Here is a 17,516-nt window from a genome sequence, read left to right on the forward strand (position 1 = left end):
GCTTGGTTTATAGGTTTCAACCACCGAGAGCCACGGAAAACTTTTTGGCCAACTTTCAACAGTTGGTTTATTAGTGTTTAAGTTTTTTTATTTGAAAACAGAGGCAATTAAATCATTCAGTATTGGCAGTACAATGTTTTTACTCGATACAACTTTTGCCGTATAAAAATAATCAATTTTACTTTAAGAAGTAATTTGTTTTGGCTTCGAAGAAGCCATGCTGACCTCTTCATGCGTCTAGATGATACAGAGTATACATACCGACTAGCTAACTATTTCTACAATCCAGCACACAAATTATCTCTAATTTTTACTACAACCAGTCTCATATTTTGGCAAAAGACTATCAGCTGTTTATATGTTTTTGTTAAAGTTGTACGCAGTGAATTTACATCATTTGCGTAAGTCCAGATCGGCTTGCTTAAATGTACGCACGGAAATGATAAATTGAGCGTATCTTGATTGTTCTAAGGCGTATATTGCGCTGATACGCAGCTTATCTGTAGGTGGATGGTCCACGGCCGTCCACAAGCTCAAATGACCATATATGGAGAAAAAGGCGGGACCAAAGCAAATAGGCTTGCAATGCGCATGCCTAAGCAAAACCGATTGTAAGCCATCTTGAATTGTTAGCGTGAAAAGAAATATACTACATTTATTGGATGTTTTAATATGATGAATATTCTAGGTAGAGAATATGGATAGTATCATTATTAGTATAACGTCAACATTAACTCAACAATTGTATTGTTGACATGAAGAAAAAGCTATTTCGAGGTTGTTTTGACCATTGATTGCTAAGTAGGTCAAACTCAAAGTTTCAACTATTATTGATATTTTATTTAGTTAAGGAATCTTCGAGTAATAGTTAAAAAAATATTTCGCATTCTATAGCTAAATCATGTGTTGTTGCTATATTATAAACGTTCGTGCATGAGCCATTTAAATCCGTTTGCATTACTTTTTTAGTTGTTTCCCCTGGAAAATTCTCTTCTTGCTAGCCTTCGCTGAGTTATTCAACAACATCGCTATATTGCTGATGTTTGTTGTTTTTTTGGTTAAAGCTGCATGCTTTTGTTGGATAATGTTTAATTTATCATTCACGTTTGACATATGATTCTGTTTAAACCATATTTAATCGATGTTTTGGTGAATTTCGCGCATGCTTAACTTGCCTGATTTCGGACGGTATTTACTTTCGGATACATGCTCCTCTTGTGTTTTTTTTCGATGTTTTCTTATGTATGCAGATTTAAAAAAACAGCTCATGCTTAAATGTGTTATTGAGCAAGTGACTTCTTAATACTATGGCAGGAATAAAAAAAAACTGTTATAAAATTAAAAAGGAAGTTTAGTTACATGTATAAACTCACAGTCACAAGTGTGTAAGTATTACTGTTACATTTATTTGTATTTACTAAAAGTAGATATATGCTCACATATCAGTAAGTATTGTACAGCCCTAAATTATATTTAATACACCCATATAGGCAGTAAATTCATATATGTGCTGGTTTTAATTTACATTCATGTTATTATCACCCTGCAATAGACCGTTTGCAATAATAGGAGATTTTTACGTACGCACCGGTTCGGCCGCCATATTGGAGGTATACCAGCGAAGCGTAAACATCGATCAAAATTAAGAGAGCGTAAAACTGTGACTCATGGCGTCTAAATCACTGAACCAAAAAGGGCCGTACAAAGATAGACTGGAGCCTGCAACAAAAGCAAGATACATTGAAAAACTTGCATTGATTGGTGGTATTGACCCATATGATTTGAAAAAGCTTTGTGATGATGTGAATCAACTGCCATCGTTGACCTACCCTGACATCGTTAATTATTTGTTGTTTACACCTAGTATTTACACGATGGAAGATCTGAAAAACTTCAAAAGCTTAGAAGCAGTGAATCAAGTTGAGTGTGGCTGGGTTTCTGGCGTGACTTCTGCTGTGTTGAGTAACAGACTGTTGGTGAAAGGAAGGGTAAGTTATTGCTTTTTTCTTGAAATTCATTGTTCTGGATATTAAGCTTTTTTTTAAATTTTCTCTCATTACTACATCAGCCCTGTTCACAGATTTGTACTGGTATATATTTATCGAGGTAAACGGCAGTTGTACTACCACCCCTCGAAGCTAGCTTTTTTTAGCAAGTACTTTTGCCAGACGCGGTAGAATGTCTGTGTATGGCTCGAGAGGTCCTGGGTTTGATTCCCAGTCGAGGCGTGTTACTGTATGTTTCAGCCAGTAACACATAATATACACTACTAAGTACAATGTTATTCTCATGTATACCAAGAATTGAACTGAATTTTACCTATGCTGACCTATGATATCGGATTTATAAGATCCAGTTATGATGTTCTTAACGACAAAACGCATGGTTGGAAACAATTATTTTAGATTTTGGTTTCACTTTAAACAGCATATGCGACATGCTTACAACTTAGGTATTTTTTAGCTTATATGCTGACTTTTTTATGTGTTTCATATGTCAAGATGCTTAATATCTTGTAAATGTAGTTTACTATTGCTTTTTTATACTTACAGGTTCTTCACTCTCAAAGAATGCATGAAAAACCACTGTCCCCATGGTTCATCTCGACGAAGGATGGTCAAGTTTTGGCCAGTCACTGTGACTGTATGGCAGGATGTGGAGAAACTTGCACACATGTTGCTGCCTTAATGTTTTGGGTTATGAGAACTGTTAAAGTAAGAGACGAAAGGACTGTAACACAGGAACCAGCATATTGGACCATCCCCCCATCCGTGAAGAATGTTGAGTATAGAGAAATTTCTAACATTAACTTTCAAAGTGCGAAGTCCCTCAAGAGAAAATTTGAAGAGTGTTTAAGCAGCTCAACTATTCAAATTTCTAAAAATGTTCATCCTGTAAGAAAGACTAGGAAAATCCCTTCCCCTACAGAAAATGAATTAGACTCTTTCTTCTCTGATCTAGTTTCCACCAAACGCAAGCCTGCAATCTTATCAATTGTGCCTGATTATCTTGAGAGCTACAAACCTAAGTCAGCAGTGCTCAAGTTGCCTAAACCACTAACTGAACTCAAGAACAAACAATCGATGAATTTAGATTATGACCAGCTAATCAAATCATGTGAGGGCATTGAAATTACGGTCACTGACGAGGAAATTGAAAATGTAGAGAAAATCACCCGAAAACAGGCAAGTGAGGGTAAGTGGTTCAATTACCGCGCTGGGCGTATCACAGCCTCAAAAATGAAGAGTGTTTACACTGCGAACATTGATAATCCGTCAAGTGCGTTAGTAAAATCTATTGTTTATCCCAATGTAAACTTTAGAAATGAAGCCACCAAATGGGGGATTGACAGTGAGAAAAAAGCTGCCACTTTGTGTTGTGAAGCCCTTGCTACTGACCACGACAATGTTGAGTTGATAGAAACAGGACTTTTTATCTCAAAGGACAGACCATTTATAGGTGCTTCCCCAGATGGGATCATCAAATGTGATTGCTGTGGGTCCTGTTTATTGGAAGTTAAGTGTCCATTCAATCACAAAGGAAAAGTGATTGATGAATCAGTGCCTTATTTGATTAAAGGGGAAGATGGAGAGCTATGTTTGGACAGAAATCATCCATACTTCTTCCAAATTCAAACTCAACTTGGGGGTAACAGAGTTGGAATCGTGTTACTTTGTTGTGTGGAGTGACATCAGTGTTCACATTGAACAAATAAATTTCAACCCGGAATTTTATGAACAAATCTGTGCTAAGGCAGAAGTTTTTTTTCGTAGGGCTTTGTTACCAGAGCTTGTTGGAAAGTACTTTACCCGTCTGTCTAACATCAATCAAACTGATATGAACTCAGTGCATATTCTTAAGGAAATAACATCCAGCCAAAAAGATGATGGTAATGTGGGAGAAAGGTTTTGCTATTGTAGAGGACTTGAGGAGCCACCCATGGTTGGTTGCGATGGAGAAAATTGCAAAATTGTGTGGTTTCATTTTAGCTGTGTAAATATCACCAAGTCGCCTGAGGAAATTGAAACAGTGAAATGGTATTGTCCAGATTGTGCTATGTAAATGATAACTTACTTGAAATGGAAGTGACAACTTGATCGCAACAATTAAATTGAAACAGTGAAATGGTATTGTCCTGATTGTGATATGTAATTGTTAACTTATTTGAAATGAAAGTGACAACTTGATGGCAACAATTTCAGAGAAATGTGTATCTGTTTAATTAATAATTTTTCTCCTGAGAAAATATTGTACCATTTTTATATTGACAGATATTTGTTTTGAATGAGTGATGCATTTTGGCTAATTATGTGACTAATATGGTTAATGGAGTTGTGTTGCTTGATCATTTGAGCCTTGGTTCTTAGAAAACTGGGCTTAATGCATGTGCGTAAAGTGTCATGCCAGATTGGCCTGTGCAGTCCGGACAGGCTAATCAGGGACGACACTTTCCGCCTAAATTGGTTTTTTGCTAAGAAGAGACTTCATTTAAACAAATGTCAAAAAAGCGGTGTCGTCCCTGATTAGCCTGTGCAGACTGCCCAGGCTAATCTGGGATGACACTTTATACATATGCATTATGCCCATTTTTCTCAGAACGCGACTTAATTTGGTCATAAAAAAGTCTTATTTGTTAAGTCTTCTGAGTAAAAGAATGGTATTTTTGTTTTTTTAGGAAATCTTCTTGATTTTGCAAAATTGAGAATTGAATAAAGACGTCATAATGATAATGCAATTCCATGTGTACTGTTTTGCTTATCTTTATTTCTTACATATAAGTCAAGGAGTCGAATGACAAAAAGTCCTTTAACAAAGTTATTCAACTGTTTATCACACTTAAGTAAATATTGAAGTATTTAAATGGAAAATCAATTCACAGAATTTTTTTTTTTAACTATGTGTACTAAATTCATAATACAAGTTGAATTATTTTTTTTAGGACTTTTTGTTCAAAATAATAATCCTTTATCAACAGCTCTTTAATCATAGTATTTGAGAAGTAACATCATTTAGAGAGTTAAATTTAATCAATAAAATATGATTTACAGAATGAATTATGAAACTATATAATGCTATATACTATATATACTAAACACAGAGAGCACGGATAAGACAATACAATAGACAGTCTATTTATCAAAGTCGACCACTGATTCACATAAGTTAACCAGCGCACAACACACATGAGCTATTTTGTCAATTGTAGTAAAGCCATCCTCATCTTTGGTAATCACTAGGTCCAATGGTAGTGTCCCATTTAAGAATGTGTACTTTTGGCGCACAAGCCCAATAACTCTCTCAACATGTATCCGTACATTGGCTATTTTTCTTGTTGTTTCTACATCCAATGGAGAGAGTTGGTCTTTACCTTTTGTGAAAGCTGGAATTTTCAATGACCCACAAACAGAACCAACACTATCCGCAATGTCAAATCCTCTATCTGCCAACACTAAATCCCCCGGCAAAATGTTATCTAAAAAATTGCAATGTTCAGTGACATATTTGTCACTTGCACGACCGCCCCAACCTTTGGAAATAAACGACACTACTCCCTGTGGTGTGATTCCAATAAGGAACTTCACAGTGTTGTGATGTTTGTATGACGACCATGTCTCTGCCCTCGCTATAAGATTTGATGGACGCTCTATAAAGATCTCGAAGCAATCAATGATTACTGCACACTTATTACCAAACTGTCTTTGGAACTGTACTGGCATTGTTGCTCTCAATGAGGCTCTGTCAGGCCATCGCACAATTGGTTTTAGTCTTACATACATGATGTCAATAGTATTCACAAAAGTTCGAGAAATGGTTGCACATGAAACATTCAGTTGGTAGGCAAGGTGATTGACAGTCAAATTTAGGCGAAGTCTACTTAAAGTCATCACAAGGCACTCAAACTTTCCAAGTGTTACACTATGTTTGCTTGTTAAATAAGGATATAGATACTTGTACAATGACATCAGTATAGCAAAACAAGAAAGTCCTGTAAAGTACCTCACTCTTTCATCATTGTCTTTAAGAGTCTCCTGAGAAAACATAGACGCATTCCGGATAGATGTTTTTAGATTTTCATTTTCTAGTTTCAAACGTTTATTTTCCTGTTCCAATGATTCTACATCTGAAGTAAGCATATCAGTCTGAACATTCTTTGCACTATCTAAATTTACATCAGGTGGTAACTCTGGAGTGTTGTTGTCTGAAAGATCTTGGACCAATGATCTTGCAGTCTCAGCACGTTTCTTCCGTCTCTCAAAGCGCTCAGCAGCAACTTTAGGGGCAGGCGTACTCGGAGCTTGACATCCCATGTTCACTGATGGCGCCCAATCAGGACTGTCTCGGTCAAAAAGTTCTGCCTTTTGCTCTGAAAATATAAAGTGACATAAAGTATGACTTGTGTGGTATGACAATTTTCTTTCCACTTTCCTGGTCTTAACTATGAGACTCAAACCACCAATTTTTAGTCTGAGCTCCAGCTTTGATCTTCTGGTGAATAGACAAAGAATTTCATAATTTGATTCTTTTCAATATCAAAGTGTATTCTTTATGTGGATGTAGACTTGATCAATGATCAATGCTTAAAATTGTGTACCAGTACCGTAGACTGTTCAACTTGTACATGTACATTGTATAAAATTATGATCACTACATTCAAGTTATTTATTCATAAATATTTGCACATTAACTTACTAGATACAAAATGGTCAGAACACACTCGAATATTCTTCAAATTCTTTCCACTGAAGTCTTGTTGTAGCCTTGCTAACCATAATCGCCGCCTCTCTGTTGACAACTCACTGGTTTTCTTGCACTGATTAGTAATTATCTCAGGTAATCTATAAAAATGTCTGTCCTTCTCCCTTGTAGAATTGTTATGACAGCCGATAACTCGGCAATAATTGACCATTTTGACATGTAAAGAGAAATTAAGCGGCGAATTGTAAATAGCTGTCAATGATGCGTAATGGTTAATCGAGCGTGTCCCTCCAATATGGCCGCCGGATATTCGAACAGACACCTGCAAACGGTCTATAGGCGGAGGGATATTGTTTTGGCCTTGTCCGCCCGTCTTTCCGTCCATCCGGCACTTTTGTGTTGGGAGCCATATCTTGGAAGTGCTTTGGCGGATTTCATTGAAACTTGGTATGAGTATATGTATAGATAAGAGGATGATGCATGCCAAATGGCATTGTACACTATCTGTTAATAACGGAGTTATGGCCCTTCGAACCTAAAAAAATGCTTTTTTACCTGAGTGTCAAATATAACACTTTTGTGTCCAGAAGCTAATTAGCTGGGGATATCAATTCAATGAATTTGCTTGTTATTAATTGAAGGGAAATAAACCTGTTATTTTGTCTGTCATTATGGTGTTTAAAGTCACATTTAATGGCATCCAACCTACTTTATTTCAAATACAGTAACACCTGGCGCCGTGACCGGGATGCAGATTCTAAGCAGATGGGCCAAAATGGGGGCAGCTAGAGAGACTTGCCTAGAACTGACAAGCCTGGAGGGAGCTGGTTGACTGTTGGCGAGATGGGACAACAGACGAAGAATAAACGAACCTACTTGATTTGATAAACATTTGTGTAAGTCATTCAAGAATCGAGCAAACTTTTTGTTTCCAATAAGCAGTCCTGTATATATCCGAAATAAAATAAAATGTTTCACTCAGGTTCCTTGATACTCATCTTGGTATTTAAGGGACCTTATAACAGATTATGGCATGTATTGAAGTTTGTCATTAAATGCTTTATATTTATAAATGTAAACATTAAATCTAAAAAGCTCAATTAAAAAACAAGAACAAATTAAAAGAAAAAGTAATCCTCACCTGGGCTCGAACCACTGACCTCGGGAGTAAAAGTCTAACGCTAAGACGGCCATCCATGCTCATACAATATTTTATACTTTCAGTTTCTATAAGCAAAGCTCGTAGTGTCACAAAAAACGACAACAGAACTCCAAATTATTCAATTGTTTTGCTTTGCAACGATTTATCATTTTCAGGTTGTTAATGTTAAGTATAACTGTTTTCTCACAAATATCATAACTGCAACAAAAATGTGCAAGTCTGAAACTATTTTTATACCCCCTTTTGAAGAAAAGGGGGCATATAGTTATCAGACTGTCCGTCTGTCGGTCCATATTTCCGTCACACTTTGCGTTTAGGTTTCGAAAAATGCTCATAACTTCTATTTCCCTTGAGATATAACCTTCATATTTGGTATGCATGTGCATATGGGCAAAGTCTTCCATACGAACACAAATTTTTACCCCTGTGACCTTGAACTTAAGGTCCGCGTTAAGGTTTCAAAATCTGCGTTTAGGTTTTGAAAAATGCTCATAACTTCTATGTCCCTTGAGATATAACCTTCATATTTGGTATGCATGTGTATATGGACAGGGCCTTTCCATACGCACAAAAATTGTTACCCCTGTGACCTTGAACTTAGGGTCCGCGTTTAGGTTTCGAAATCTGCGTTTAGGTTTTGAAAAATGCTCATAACTTCTATGTCCCTTGAGATATAACCTTCATATTTGGTATGCATGTGTATATGAACAAGGCCTTTCCATACGCACAAAAATTTTTACCCCTGTGACCTTGACCTTGAAGTTAGGGTCCGTGTTTAGGTTTCTAAATCTGCGTTTAGATATTGAAAAATGCTCATAACTTCTATGTCCCTTGAGATATAACCTTTCATATTTGGTATGCATGTGTATATGGACAAGGCCTTTCCATACGCACACAAATTTTGACCCCTGTGACCTTGAACTTAGGGTCCGCGTTTAGGTTTCGAAATCTGTGTTTAGGTTTCGAAAAAAGCTCATAACTTCTATCAAGCATTTATAGGGGGCATAAGTCATCCTATGGTGACAGCTCTTGTTTTATTTTGTCAATTTACCAAAACATGCAAAGGCCCCTTAAAATACATGAAGTAATGTTTACAGTTTTCCATAACCACATATTGAAAAAGAATGTGCAAGCTCTATCTATTGGCATACAAACAAAGCCAATCTGTTGGATTATTACTCATGGCAAGCAATATGATCTTAGGTATACCTTCTATAATCAGGTGTTTGCACTTTAATCACATTAAAATTTGAAATACTATAGAAGTACAAAAAGGTCAGAATCAGGGCTCGAAATTAACACTCGCACACTCGCAAAATGCGAGTGAAAAATACCGATTACGAGTTAAGTTTTAAGCCACTAGTAATTTTTTGCGAGTAACGAAATAGTGAAAAAAAAAACAGTAATATTGCTAAATGCGTTCGACATCCTGAACGCTAAACCATATGTCATAGAATGTCCTAATACCCGTATGCGGAAGAGCGCACCTTGTATATAGACTAGTATACTTATAGTACAAATACGAGGATGGTATTGGTACAAAGAACGTTAAACAGTCGACTTATTCACACGTGTTCATTGAACTTGAACAGACATGGCGTCGAAGCGAAAACTAACTAGTTTCTTTTTGCCCACAGATGGAAATAACAATACGAAAGATAAAGCAAAGTTAACTGTTGAATAAAAAAACGAAATTAAATTATGTTTCCAGCAAAATTTGCGAGAATGTTTTTGATTTTGCGAGTTGGTATTAAAGCTGCTCGCAATGTTTTGCAAGTAGAAAAAAAAGTTGAATTCGAGCCCTGAGAATGATAACAAACAGGTTTGTAATGGACATCATCTTGCAATTGCTATTTATGTGAGTGTGATGGTACAAAAATTCTGAATTTGTTATATGTAGGACATTTAGTAACTTAGCAACCCATGCATGTTGCAAGGGTGTTAATTGTCCGGATTATTTGGAAATCCGGATTTGAGCCATTCAGGATTGAATTTTAGATCAGTGTAAATCCGATGATTTGTTTTAAGGGGGTGTAAACAAATATTGTAATTGCTTCATTGGCATGCCGGGCATGTGCGCTTAGTACGGATTTTTCCTGGTCTTTTTAACACGTTTTCCAAAGAAAAAACGGGTTATTAGATTGGCAAATGTCGGCTGACGGGCGGACGGAACAAGCTTGTCCGGGCCATAACGTTGTGGTTCTTGGTGAGAATTTAAAATCATTTGGCACATTTGTTCACCATCATTAGACATTGTGTCGCTCAAAAGAATACCGTCAATATATCCAAGGTCAAGGTCACACTTTGAGTTCAAAGGTCAAAAATGGCCATAAAAGAGCTTGTCCGGGCCAAAACTATGTCATTCATTGTGAGACTTAAAAATGATTTGGCATATTTGTTCACCATCGTGGGACGTTGTATCACACTTTAGAATTACGTCAATATCTCCAAGGTCAAGGTCACCACAACTAAAAATATATTTATTTTGAAACAAAGGGAGTTAATTATAAACAATCAGTTCAGTTTGAGTTGTCTCCCTCTATCAGACTTTTTTCTAAATTGAAAACCTGGTTTTGTGACAATTTTGTCTCTTGTTTTACTATTGTCTGATTGGTTATCCGCTGACACGGACATAAAAGGTAACTGACCTAACCTCTTGGCTACTTTCCAGAAATCTTACATACTACAAAATGTAGCATATGTCCCCCATCATTAAATTTCCATTTTCTGCTGTCAAACTAAGTGCATATATTATTTCATTTGCCAAAGACATATCTGGATATATTTTTGGACAGTTGTTTTACTGTATGGTTAGTGGATTAACATTTATTATGCCCCCCTTCAAATAAGAGGGGGTATATTGCTTTGCACATGTCGGTTGGTCGGTCTGTCGGTCCGTCCACCAGGTGGTTTCCGGATGATAACTCAAGAACGCTTAGGCCTAGGATCATGAAACTTCATAGGAAGATAGATCATGACTCGCAGATGATCCCTATTGATTTAGAGGTCACTAGGTCAAAGCTCTAGGTCATGGTGACCCGAAATAGTAAAATGGTTTCTGGATGATAACTCAAGAACGCATATGCCTAGGATCATGAAACTTCATAGGTAGATTGATCATGACTTGCAGATGACCCCTATTGATTTTGAGGTCACTAGGTCAAGGTCACGGTGACCCGAAATAGTAAAATGGTTTCCGGTTGATAACTCAAAAACGCATACGCCTAGGATCATGAAACTTCATAGGTAGATAGATCATGACTCGCAGATGACCCCCTATTGATTTTGAGGTCAGTAGGTCAAAGGTTAAGGTCACGGTGACCCGAAATAGTAAAATGGTTTCCGGATGATAACTCAAGAACACATATGCCTAGGATCATGAAACTTTATGGGTAGATTGATCATGACTCGCAGATGACCCGTATTAATTTTGAGGTCACTATGTCAAAGGTCAAATTCACGGTGACCCGAAATAGTTAAATGGTTTCCGATGATAACTCAAGAACGCTTACGCCTAGGATCATGAAACTGCAGGGGTAAATTTATCATGACTTGCAGATGACCCATATTGATTTTCAGGTTACTAGGTCAAAGGTCAAGGTCACGGTGACCCGAAACAGTAAAAAAAATTCCGGATGATATCTCAAGAATGCTTTTGCCTAGGATCATGACACTTCATAGGTACATTGATCATGACTCGCAGATGACCCCTATTGATTTTCAGGTCACAAGGTCAAAGGTCAAGGTCACAGTGACAAAAAACGTATTCACATAATGGCTGCCACTACAACGGACAGCCCATATGGGGGGCATGCATGTTTTACAAACAGCCCTTGTTATCGATGTTCTTTATAACATTTATATAAAATGACAATTACACATCGAGTGTTACTGGTGGTCTGGCTTATAATATTTTGCATTTTACTCACCAGAAATAGCAACTAAGACTATAAAAAGAACAATGAACTATGGCTTTGGGGGGCTCTACCTGTAAGGGACCTACAGCCTCAGACTCCAGACTTTATCATTAGGATTTCAAATTTGGGACATTTGACACCCCTGATGTTGTGCCATGTATCAAAACCGTCTATATATAAAAATTAATTTTATTAATTGGATATGTTGAAGATTTGGTGATGCAATCATTGGATTTCATTTTGTGTTTTGTTGACCTACTTTTAATTTTTAGGCTCAGCAGAACTATGGCTGTCAAAACACAATTGTATTAAAATGAATAGTGCTTCAAATTATACAAGAAGTCACTTTCTTTTTGTTTCAGATGTTTTTGCAGTTTCGTCGGAAGACGTTTCCCACCAACCATCCTGTCTTGAAAGAAATAACTTTTGAACCTGATTATCTGGTAATACTATTTTTTTACATACAGTTATTAGTGAATTATGAACATTTCATAAGGATCTCAAGGGTCACAACAGGTATATATATATAATATATATAATCAAGATTTTCCATAGGCAGTTAGAGCACAGCCGGCACGAATAGCATGGACAAGTTAACAATTTTTTTTTTAATATCTAGTGTGTAAAAATTACTTTGCATTGCAGAGAACTTTAAGATCATTTTATTTCTGTAAAAAATGTTCAAAGTTATATCCTGAATGATTTTAGGGCCTTAAATTATATATGGAAACAAGCATATTTAATAATAAAAAAGGCCTGTTGAGTTTTTAATTTGTTCTCTTAAAGATTTACAGAAAGACCCTTTTTAGCTCGACTATTATATATGAAATCTATATAGTGGAGCAATTCTACTCACCCGGCGTTGGCGTTAGCCTTAGCATTGGCGTTAGTGTGAGCATGCAAATGTTAAAAGTTTGCATACTACCCCAAATATTTTCAATGTCCCCTGGCATATTTCTTTCATATTTTGCATACTTCTTAACAAACATGACCCCAACCTATAAACAAGGGCAGACAACTCTATCAAGCATTTTGTAATAATTATGGCCCCTTTTCCACTTAGAAAATGCAGCAAATGTTTAAGTTTGTTTACTACCCCAAATATTTTCAATGTCCCTTGACATATTGCTTTCATATTTTGCATTTTTCTTTACCAACATGACCCCAACCTATAAACAAGAGCAGACAACTCTATCAAGCATTTTGTTATAATTATGGCCCCTTTACCATTTTGAATATTCATATTATTGATAAATCTATGTTAAAGTTGGCGTACCACCTAAAATATTTTCAATGTCCCTTGACATATTGCTTTCATATTTTGCAAACTTATTTACCAACATGACCCCAATCTATAAAGAAGAGCAGACAACTGTATCAAGCATTTTGTAAAAATAATGGCCCTTTTTCCATTATTATATGCATATTACTTAAGATTCGACCCAATAATATCTTTGACAAGTTTTAAAATGACGCCGGTTGGTTGAAAAACATGGCATTTATGAGGTGGGGCATTTTCCTTATATGGCTATAGTAAATCTTGTTATCACTCTAGAGGCCACATTTATTGTCAGATTTTCATGAAACTTGGTCAGAACATTTTTCCAATGATATCTTGGATGAGTTTGAAAATGGTTATGTTTGCTTGAAAAACATGGCTGCCAAGGGGCGGGGCATTTTTACTAATATGGCTATAAATGGCTATAGTAAAATCTTGTTAACACCCTAGAGGCCACATTTATTGTAGGATCTTCATGAAACATGGTCAGAAGATTCATCCCAATAATATCTTGGACGAGTTTAAAAATGATGCTGATTGGTTGAAAAACATGGCTGCCAGGGGGCAGAGCATTTTTCCTTCTATGGCTATAGTAAAACCGTGTTAACATTCTAGAGGCCACATTTATTGTCTGATCTTTATGAAACTTGGTCAGAAGATTTGTCCCAATGATGTCTTGAATGAGTTCGAAAATGGGTATGGTTGCCATAAAAACATGGCCACCAGGGGGCGGGGCATTTTTCCTTATAGGGCTTTAGTAAAACCTTGTTAACACTTTAGAGGCCACATTTATTGTCAAAGCTTCATGAAATTTGGTCAGAAGATTGGTCTCAATGATATCTTGAAAGAGTTTGAAAATGGGTACATTTGCTTGGAAAACGCGACTTCCAGGGGGCGGGACATTTTTTTCATTATATGGATATAGTAAAGTCTTGTTAACACTTTAAAGGCCACTTTTATTTCCGATGTTCATGAAAAATGGTCAGAAGATTCATCCCAATAATATCTTGGACGAGTTCAAACATGATGCTGATTGGTTGAAAAACATGGCTGCCAGTGGGCTCTGCATTTTTTCTTTTATGGCTATATAGTAAAACCTTGTTAACACTCTAGAGGCCACATTTATTGTCTGATCATCATGAAACTTTGTCCGAAGATTTGTCCCAATGATATCTTGGATGAGGTCAAAAATGGTACAAATACGTACAGACTTTAATGATAAACACTAGTCTGGCCAATGTCTTTTTACAAGCTGGTATATACACTCACTGCTAGAGCAGAATCATTTGTCATCTGTTGCAGACAGGCAGTGGTGATCGTTCTTAGCAAATTGAGTTGCGGTTCTTTCCGTAGCTAAGGCTTCTAAGCACACACTGATTTGCAAAATATGCTCTGTAAATTCTAAAATGCGACCAACTAAAAACAAACCCTTTGCCAACTTCTAGGTCAAAGGTTAAGTTTGAACATCATGATTCCTTTTAAATGGCAAATGATATTCGCGTACGATCTTACAACTGTAACTCCCTATTAATTGTTCCCAACTCGGCATTTTCATCAAAGGGCATGAAGGGTGTCCAAGGTTGACAGGTTGGAATCTTTGAATGGCAGGGTGCTGCGCCCTTCCATTCATGCCAAGCTGGAGCACTGGTTTTGATGGTGTTTCACTTGTAACACACCAAGCAGTATGACCCATTATATTTATCAACATGGCTAAAATGAGGCCAAAATAATTGTTAAATGCCCTTTGTTTATTTCCAAAGACATGGATGGATCATCTTTGTCTCTGAATATATTATAAATACTCGTGTTGTTGATTTTGTCCTGTTTGCTTATTGCAGGAAAACTGTTAACGCATTATGTTGTGAAGACTCCTCTGTAATCAGACAGCTAGCAGTATTATGATTATCAAATATTAAAATTTGACTTAACAATATAGCGCTTCAAATTATATAAGACTTTATTTTTGTTTCAGATATTTTCCAGTTTCCCCTCACAACAATTTGCATCAAACCTCTTGTCTGGTAAGAAATTTCCATTGAAACCAACTGCTGGTAATACTATCTTTTTATACCCCCATTACAATTGGTAATGGGGGCTATAGGAACCACTTTGTCGGTCCGTCAGTCTGTCCCGAAATTTCATCAGATCTTCACCCAAACTTGGTCACAAATTGTATCTAGATGATGTATAGGTCAACTTTGAATATGGATCATGCCGGGTCAGAAACTAGGTCATGGGGTCACTTATTGTGTTTTAAACCTGAAGTTTGTCTGGGCCATAACTTTGTCATTTATTTCATACAGTATTTTAAATGATGGAACAGTTCATAATGATTTCAAGACATCTTCTGATCCCTGGAAGATAAACTAGGGATTGATCTGTCTGTATATAACAGTTCAGAGCCTTCCAATCTAGCGTGAGAAGATGTAATGATAATGTTAAATGGAAATTACATATAACCATACATGCCATAATTTTTCAGACCAATTCCGGGACATTGTGTTAAATTGTCCGGGACTTTTGCCGATTTTCCGGGACATGTATAAAATGTAGCGATATTTATAGACATATGCATTTTTGGTATGTTTTGTTTTGTTTCGCATCGTTAATTGCAAAAGTTCGAAAGCCTATCCGAAATACACTTGAACTATTAACGTCAAATTAAACATTACTAGTTCCGTTACTAGATACAGGCCATGTGTTTTCAGTGTAAGCGTTCTAAACATAGATGGTGACGTCACTGCGTTATTGTTATTAAGACCGGTGTGTAACGCGTAGTTGTTGATACGCCTTTATTCATTTATAACATTTATGTAATAAAAAATACAACAATACAGTACCGTTAGATCGTCAACTCAAATCAATTCACAATACATACAACCAATCACATAAAACAAATACAACAAAACAGTACCGGTAGATCGTCAACTTAAAATCCGGACAGTTACACTCTTGTTTCGCTCTAGATATAAGTCAATTAACAACCAAAACAATGCCGCCTTTTCGGTTTGACAGCGAACGTGAGACAATCAATATGATAACAGGACCCCTGTTAATTGATCAATTTTGACACGTAGCGTAGTCTGCCTATTCGGGTAGGCATTGTCATGGAGACGCTGCATATATACACAGATTCGAGGTGCAGTTAAGCCTAAGGTAAGGTACATGTATATATGGATTTTGTAAATTCGGGGACATTTGACAGATTTCCGGGACAGCGGGTCAAGTTGTTCATTTCCGGGACTGTCCCGGACAATCCGGGACGTATGGCATGTATGATATAACAGTTCATACAGTTTAAGAAATACAATACATTTTATACAATGTCGTTTTTATGCCCCCGAACCAGGGATTTTGAGGGCATATTAAAATCGCTCCGTCCTTTAGTTTGTTAGTCCATCCGTCCGTCTGTAAGTTAGTAAGTCCGTCTGTCAGTCCGTCCGGATTATTTTCCGTTCAATAAGTCAAGCAATTGTCATCAGATCTTCACCAAACTTCATGAAAATGTGTAAGGCAATTACATCTAGGTCAAGTTAGATAATGGGCCAAATAGACCCAGACACCCCTGAGTTATGGCCCTTGAATCATAGTAAAATAGGGTTTTTAGCTCAACTATTATATATGAAATATATATAGTGGAGCTTTCCTACTCTCCCCGGGGTTCCAGTGTCCGTGAGCGTTGGAATGAACTATAGTGGGGGACATATTGTTTTTGCCCTGTCTGTTGGTCTGTCTGTTGGTTTGTTTGCTCCAACTTTAATATTTTGCCATAACTTTTGCAATATTGAAGAAAGCAACTTCATATTTGGCATGCATGTGTATCTCATGGAGCTGCACATTTTTAGTGGTGAAAGGTCAAGGTCATCCTTCAAGGTCAAAATATACCTAGAAAGGTGCAGATTTGCTTCAGTTTTGTGTTTAGGTTCATTTTATTCCTAAAATATCACAGCTATTACACTATGCCTCCAAACAATATACGAAAGCTTGACCCAAACCAAGACACTCTTGATGTTAGTAATGGTAGGTGAACGTAAGAATTAAATGCTGACAATTCACATGAAATTGACATGAGGGTTTATTAATTATCCATGGTCCTGACCCCTTTAATATCTGAAATCCCTGTTTGTGCATATAACATAATGAGAACACCCTTTGGGCGACCTAACTTTGTATTTCAATCAGTTTCTTGTTTTGACCATTATTTTTACATTATTATCAAAACTTGTTAGTTTCCTACCCTTAAAAAAGGAGAGGGACTTATGGTTTGCGCTCTGTGTCTGTCAGTCTGACACTTTTCTGGATCCTTCGATAACTTTAGAAGTTCTTCACCCATTTACTTCAAATTAATACTGAACCTCTCTTATGACAATAAGGTCAATCTCAACTATGTATGGCCCCATTACCAACCCTGGGGTGCCCCTCCCACATAGGCCACGCCCACCCAAAATTGCCTTTTACTATA

General features: G+C 36.8%; 1 protein-coding gene and 1 long non-coding RNA gene across 2 annotated transcripts; one reads left to right on the forward strand and one right to left on the reverse strand.

Moving 5' to 3' along the window:
- The first annotated feature begins 626 nt into the window (after window positions 1-626).
- LOC127871692 (uncharacterized) lies at window positions 627-15,968 on the forward strand. Its single transcript, XR_008045513.1, has 4 exons — window positions 627-801; window positions 7,422-7,592; window positions 12,138-12,218; window positions 15,027-15,968. It is a non-coding gene; the product is annotated as an uncharacterized LOC127871692 (long non-coding RNA).
- LOC127871688 (uncharacterized) lies at window positions 5,115-7,029 on the reverse strand. The gene is made up of 2 exons (XM_052414817.1): window positions 6,691-7,029; window positions 5,115-6,364 (listed from the first exon to the last, which is right to left on the reverse strand). The coding sequence occupies exons 1-2, from the start codon at window positions 6,905-6,907 to the stop codon at window positions 5,130-5,132; spliced, it is 1,452 nt and encodes a 483-aa protein (XP_052270777.1). The 5' UTR covers window positions 6,908-7,029; the 3' UTR covers window positions 5,115-5,129.
- Window positions 15,969-17,516: the final 1,548 nt, after the last annotated feature.

The sequence above is a fragment of the Dreissena polymorpha genome, chromosome 3 (genome assembly GCF_020536995.1).
Source record: "Dreissena polymorpha isolate Duluth1 chromosome 3, UMN_Dpol_1.0, whole genome shotgun sequence".
NCBI lineage: Eukaryota > Metazoa > Mollusca > Bivalvia > Myida > Dreissenidae > Dreissena > Dreissena polymorpha.

Bases quoted from the DNA above. Each gene is read 5' to 3' on its own strand.
- LOC127871688 (XM_052414817.1), bottom strand. From the start codon at position 6,907: ATGGTCAATTATTGCCGAGTTATCGGCTGTCATAACAATTCTACAAGG. The intron at 6,365-6,690 runs GTAAGTTAATGT...TTATATTTTCAG, and splicing joins TTCTGACCATTTTGTATCTA to AGCAAAAGGCAGAACTTTTT.